General features: G+C 42.0%; 1 protein-coding gene across 1 annotated transcript; it reads right to left on the bottom strand.

Annotated features, from left to right (window-relative positions):
• Window positions 1–1390: 1390 nt before the first annotated feature.
• LOC140744747 (uncharacterized) lies at window positions 1391–2581 on the bottom strand. Its single transcript, XM_073076394.1, has 2 exons — window positions 2081–2581; window positions 1391–1402 (listed from the first exon to the last, which is right to left on the bottom strand). Exons 1-2 carry the CDS (start codon window positions 2579–2581, stop codon window positions 1391–1393), a joined length of 513 nt encoding a protein of 170 aa, XP_072932495.1.
• Between the last annotated feature and the right edge of the window lie 4574 nt (window positions 2582–7155).

Genomic DNA, 7155 nt, shown 5'->3' with positions numbered 1-7155 from the left:
ATTGAATTTCCGATTAATTGTCAATAGCGGTTGTTTTGCAATGTGTTAGTTGAATATTATGTTTGATAATACGGCGTAGTGTAGTTCAGGAAGGGGTTATGTCTGTCTGTTTTCTTTGGTGGAGGTCTGGGATTCGAATCCCGAATTCAAATTTATATTTTTTGCCAAGGAAGGGTTATGTTTTTCGCGCGTATTTTGTATGTTTGTCTTTCTTCATTTGGTCGGATCTAACAAACGGCTGGATGAATTTCGACAATTAAGGTGTCATTATATTCGTTTCAATTTCCCAAGTGTCCTTATATAGGTGTTATAAACAAAAATAGAAATGGCCGATTTTTGACGCGAAATAGAAACACATTTAAAAAAAGTTAACCGAACCTATTGAGTAGGGTATCAAATGAAAGGAAATTAAACGGAGATTATAAAAACATATTTTATATATATAAAACAGCTAGGTGACTGACTGACTGAGTAACTAAATGATTTTTTCATTTTTCAGAAATCAACGCACGCGCACAACTTAGAGTTCTGAAATTTTGCACATGGGTTCATTATATAGCGTAAATAAGTACTAAGTAAGGCCCTTTGGAAATTCTACCCCTACGAGGGTAATATAGGGGAAAACAGTTTTTTTTAAATCCTTTAATTTTGAAGCAACTACTATGAAATGTTGTATTTGGCTTTCTGGATAGGAACAAGCGCTGAATGTCTGACTAAATGAGTAAGTTTCTGTGCCAGAGATCAAGGCAAAGGAAAACCGCTGAACTTTAGCGTGCTGGAATTTTACATACAGCTTCTTTATTTAGCGTAAATGAGCACTATGAGAATAAAATAGGATAATACTGTGAAACATTGCATTTGGCTTTCTGGATAAAAATAATGAAACGCCCATTTCACTGTTTTTGGAAATTCTACTTCAGCCTTTTTAGTGCAGTTGAGTTTTTGATTTTTTAATTAATTTGTAGTTATTTGTTTATAGGTGAAGGTAAGCATCGTTAAGACAAGAATAGGTCGAAAAGTTAGAGTTAACCTTAAAGTTATTAAAAAAATTAAAGGATTTAGAAGTAGCAGTGGATTAGCCTAAGTCTCTACTTAGCTCATAGACGCCCGTGCTATACAGTTTAAAGTGTAACGAAGCCCTTATAAATATTTTAGTTTTAATAATTATCCACTTTTTACGTATACGTATTACGTATACACGCATAAAAATTCTGAAAATAATCTTAGTATCTAAGTATACTTTACACATTAGCGAAAAAATTCAAAAACAGTAGTCTAAGTAGGTAAATATTGTACAAATCTTATCTAAGAAATATTGTCAATTTTCTTAATTTAAATAACCGTTAAGCCATAAATTTCCAAAATTAGCTTCTAAAATACTATAGTCGTCTCACCAGTCGTTCTGTTAAGGGAATCTTGTTAATTAAAATTAAAATTTCCCATAAATTATATCGTAAGGGCTGTTACGCCTCGGGCGAGCCGCCCATCCGTGAAGATTATTAAATTGTGAATTACATTCTTAAATTTTACTGTTTATTTTTAGAATCTGTATTAGTTATTTTATAAGAAACGGGTCAAGTATGACACGTTTCTTATAATATACCTTTTTTTTTTTTTTTTTTTTTGTTTACGAGGGGGAAACCTTCAAAAGGTACCCAGTGTCGTAGGAGCGACACGGGGTTATGTGGGATTCTTACCGCACTAAAACCCCCCCGGTGGCCGTCCTCAGCGTTGCCAAGAGGACTCCAGGATCTCCTACGGAACGCAACCGGAGTCCTCTGAACGCGTTGCCCCTTCGGGCTCCTCCTAGGTGAGCGTCAGGTCTCACCACACCGTCTGGTGTTTACGACGGTATGCGACCACTCATACCGCCGTCCTTCCCGGAGTTGCTTGCTGGACGGCTCGACCTCCCAATCTTGCCGCCCGCAACCCCGGAAGCCCCCTTTTAGTCGCCTCTTACGACAGGCAGGGGATACCATAGCCCTATTCTAGTCCCGGGACTACAGGGACACCGCGCCGGGGGGCGCTTTCTGCGCCTTCGGCGCCTCCTTCTCCGCGCGGGATCAGCGCGCTCCCTGGCCCGTTCGGCGTCCTCCTTGGCGACCATAACGCGCTCGCAGAATGAAACCACGCTATCCCACGCCTCGCCAGAACGGACCATTGCCGCGACGACAGCCTCCGGGGAGAGGTCTGGTCCTATCCGTTGTACCAGGATCCGCCGCTCGGACTGCCACGCTGGACAGTGCTCGAGCGTGTGCTGCGCGGAATCCTGGGCATGCCCGCAGTGGTGACACTGCGCTGTCGCTTCCCTGCCTATTCTATGCAGATACTCACCGAAGCAGCCATGTCCGGTGAGCATCTGTGTCAGCCGATAGGTGACGCATTTCCTTCTTTTAAGCCATGCTCGAAAGTTGGGCAGTACTGCACAGACTACGCGTTGGCGTGCGCCCCGTGGCTCCTGCAGCCGTTCACGCCAGCGTCTTAGGGCGCGCCAGCTGGCTCTCGTCCGAAGCATTTTGACCGTCTCAGGATCAGCCCTCCGGCGGAGACCGCGGATCTTAAAGAAGATCTCTGCGGTCATATCCGCCAGAATGTCCAGGGGTGGAAACCGCCCCAGGACTGTAGCCGCCTCGTACGATATGGTACGGTACCCTCGCGCGACTCTGATCGCGATCAAACGCTGCGCGGCATTCAGTTTGGCCGCGCGGCGCCGGCAGCCCGACAGTCTATCAGACCATATGGGCGCACCGTAGAGCGCGACAGAGCGCACGACACCTGCGTAGAGGCGACGGACTTCCTCCTTCGGCCCCCCGAGATTTGGCAGCAGTCTGTGCAAAGCACCCGCTACCTTATGAATCCGGGGAACGAGACGGCCAAAATGCTCGTCGAAATTCCAACGACTGTCCAACACCAGCCCGAGATACTTCAAGTATCTGCCCACTTCAATGACTGCGTCACCTACCCGCACTGACATGCAGGGTGGTCTCACGCTCGGCCTTCGGCCGTGGAACCACAGCGCCTCGGTCTTGTTCGACGCTATGCGAAGACCTAAGGCGTTTATTTCAGCGACAACGCGTGCCACTCCCTGTTCGGCTAACCTCGCCGTCCCTTCGTAAGACCCTCCCTCCGCCAGGACCAAGGTGTCGTCTGCGTAGCAAACGATGGTGACCCCTGCAGGAAGCGCTGTCCGCAGCACTTTATCGTATGCGAGGTTCCAAAGGAGTGGCCCTAAGACTGACCCCTGTGGAACCCCGCACATGACGCCCCTCTCATGGACTCTCCCGTATCGGCCCGGATAGATGATGTTTCTGTCCGACAGATAGGCCGACAAGACATTCCGCAGATAAGGAGGCACCCGATGATGTAAGAGAGCCTCCCTTATCGCGTTCCAGGGCAGAGAGTTAAAGGCATTAACTATGTCCAGACTTATTGCCAAGACTACTCTGCCTCTGGAAAAGGCCCGCTCCGTGAGCGCCCGGACGCGGAGAATAGCGTCCATTGTCGAGCGCCCAACGCGAAAACCGAATTGATTGTCGGACAGGTCCGGGCCAATGCACGATAGATGTCTGCTGACGCGAACGGCAATTATCCGTTCGAAGATTTTTCCTGCCTCGTTCAGCAGACATATCGGCCTCTTATAATATACCTAAGCATCGGCTCTCAAGCCGAGCATGTAATTTGTATGTTTAGCGATATACCTCCGGAGTCGAAATGAATGAATGAAATGAATAAATGAAAATTTAATGAAAATTATTTCTTGCCAGAATTTAGTAATGGTAAATGGTGACAAATATTTTATATATTCTTACATTCTACTATCAAAATAGTCGAACTACTCTGATCAGCTTCAGATGGGGATGATCACATCAATTTGGTCGCGGATGTGTTGTTACCCCTGAGAACAAAATTAAAACATCTCATAACTGTCATAGGTTGTGGCTTTAAATCCTTAGTATGAGTTTTTACGTTTTTACAAAAATGATTGTTTTTGTATTTGTTTACGTATTTCCCATACATTTCCAATCAGTTCTTATACAGTCTGCTGGGGGCGCTGAATGGAAATGTATGGGCAAATACACGATACAGAACACAAACTTATAACGCTGCTGCTGTAAGGGACAAATAAGTGTGGAGTTTGTGACTGTGGAGTCGAAATAAAAAGGGTTTTACACCCTTAAATGCCTCTGCGATCTTCTACAGCCCAATTTGGTGCAAGTTCTAAGTATGCATTGCTGATTTTTCGAAGCGTTTTACGTTGTGTCTGTACATTTCACACGATTAAAAAATCCACCAATTCATCAATTTTTGGAGTATTAAATTTTTTACCACGAATTCGCGACTCAGCTTCACTTAAAGAACATCGTCAGAATTAATTTTCTGTGTCACCGCGTCGCTTAATTGCGCGTTTCTCACCCTCCAGCACCCTTATGTAAGGGTCTGTATTTATTGGGCTGCGAAAACAAACATGTACGTAAAATAATGTAGGTTTAATTCCAATTAACAAGTAATTGAGAGTACTTGTTGTGTATTTCAAGAAGAAGAAGAAGCAGAAGAAAAATAGACTCTTAAAAAATTAAAGATGTTCTTAAAAATGAAATTTTGATGTGTCGTCGTATAAAAATACGTTTTTTTATGATATAAGAGTAGCAGACGACCTTGCAGTCTATTTGATGGTAAGTAGCTACTACCGCCCATGGATATCTGTAATCAACCCCAATTAGAATTAGATTCCTACCTGAGGTCGGAGACAGATGCGCCGCGACCCCTGAGAACTAAACTGGAAACCTTCGGAAATGTATGTTTCCCCACACTCTTCAAACCGTTATTAGGCAGAAATAGGTGTGGCGCTGGGGCCGCTGGAATCGAATCACAGAGGGTTTAACCAGCTTCAAATTTAGCCTTTAAGAGCAAAAATCTGTAAAGGCCTCATGCAGATCACCTCAATATGGTCAACTACAAATATCGTTGCTACCGTGGTAAACATGTGATGGTTAGTCTATTTGATATATTTATAGGGACTTTCAATTTAATTAATATTTCGGCTCTAAACCACATCAATGGGAAACCTACATACATAGATTGATTACTAACCGATCACTGTCACCTGTTTGATCAAACCAATCTGTAACCTGTCCTTTGGCTTTGAGTGACAGTATTGTATGGAATATCAATTACATGCACAAGCCAAGATGTTACGGTTAAGGAGGCCTATTCACGAAATACGATACGCGAGTATTTCACGTTTTATTGAAGGTAGGAGAAACCTGTGTGGGTCGACTGAACCACGCCACAGCTACTTCTGTCTCATAACAACAGAGTTAAGCGCTGCTGTGTTCTGGTTTGAAGGGTGTAAGGGAGACATAATTTTCCGAGGCGTTCGAGCTTAGACCTCAGGGGTATCGGCGCATCGGTGGCCGATCTCAGGTAGGAATATCTTTTTGTATCTGGTGTTGCTTAGCCATTGTAGCCACTTACCATCAGGTGCTTCTCCTATATTTTAAAAAAATACACGAGCGATAATCCATGTCGATCTCAGTCGCTAATGGCTGCCCATTGTCGCCGCCTTCTATAATCGGCATCGGTGAAAGTCGCCTACTGGCGTCGCCGACAGCCATCAACTGTCGTCGCCCGTCGCTAACTGTCACCTATATTCGTCACCATCTGTCAAGTTTACCTTTTAGAACCTTGTCTGGCTGCTACAAATAAATGATGACTTTTTAATCTAAACATAATTAAAATACGTATCAAATTAAGTACAAGTACCATTAATTAACAAAGTAATAAAATTACATCATTTCTAACTAAGTTAAGACTCACTAACTCAATTTTCTCAAGTCCTCAACTCCTCAAGCTGTCTAGGTCGCTAAAGTATCCCAAAGATAAAATTGGAAATAGAACAGCTTAATTCGTTCTTTTATCATTCAGGCAAACCTTTGACAGTTTTCACAAAGAATTTTTGCTACAGTCAGTCATGATCAATTTTGATTGACGTACCCGCATTCAGGGGATTTTTTCCGAAAAGTGCCTAAAATAGAAAGAATTGCTACGTGCTTAGTTGCTACAGATTGGTGTATACTTCAAACATTTTACATATACTATATATCACGTCTCCTTGCAGTAAATATTATTTTCCGGTAAGTGCCTGAATAATAATGAAGATAATTTATTAATCTGATTTTTTTTCTGGAAGATTCGTATAATATAATACCTCATCCATACATTGGAACAGTATGGTGAAGTATGCTCCACGATTTCTTCAACTGGTAAGTGACCAACGCCATTTAGTAATATGACTTAAAAGGAAAGAAATAAATAGGAAAAAATTGCCATCCCTTTTTGGAGGTTGAAAGTGAAAATAAGTAAAAGTATATTCAACACCGATAGCCCGTGTACGAAATTTATGTTTTCGCAAACTGCCACTGGTCGCCGTAAGGTCTTTTATTGCTTTGTTTTGAACCCATATTTATGTTATTTTTGATTAATGTACACGCTTTATCGCTTACTATTTTTGTAAGCTTGGAAAAGGAAATATTTTATACTACATTTCGGTCGCTATTTCCTTTGTGTGTAAAATTTATAATTATTGTATTATTTTAAGTGAGTCTGCTGTACTTTTGAAGAAGTATTATTTTTTTAATATTCCTCTTCTTGATTTACTACTTATATGTTCATGTGTTTTATTTCTTTATGAGTGTTCTTCGGATAATGATAATGAACACGATTGAGTGATGTTGAAAAGAAACCAGCATAAAGTGACCAGGGAGGTATGAGGTTTGACCATTGCCACACTTAATTCTAATGTAAAACAGTTCTTGTTCACTAATAAACGAAGATACATGTTATGCACTATATTCTAAGCGATGGATATACTATATGACTGTGACCAATTAACATGATCTTCGAGATGAGCTTCGTGCTCATTTACCATTTCTATCGCATCAAAATTTTAATAAATTATCTGTTGGTTTTATGGTAAACATTTCTTGCAAATCTTATACTCCCATCTCATTTCCACGTTAATTCATTGTACAATAAACCATTGTACTGAACAGCGCTTTATAGTATTAGCATTTTTACGATGCAAAAATTATCTCAAACGACAGAACGGGATACGACCGACATCGCATTATGCGGACCGCACTTAACCATTTGCAC

The sequence above is a fragment of the Epargyreus clarus genome, unplaced genomic scaffold (assembly GCF_041222505.1).
Source record: "Epargyreus clarus isolate Ecla_fem2 unplaced genomic scaffold, WU_Ecla_fem_2.2 ptg000002l, whole genome shotgun sequence".
Lineage (NCBI taxonomy): Eukaryota > Metazoa > Arthropoda > Insecta > Lepidoptera > Hesperiidae > Epargyreus > Epargyreus clarus.
This window is presented reverse-complemented; position numbering and strand designations above follow the sequence as displayed.

Excerpts from the sequence above, each read along its gene's own strand:
- LOC140744747 (XM_073076394.1), bottom strand. The coding sequence starts at position 2,581 with ATGACCGCAGAGATCTTCTTTAAGATCCGCGGTCTCCGCCGGAGGGCT.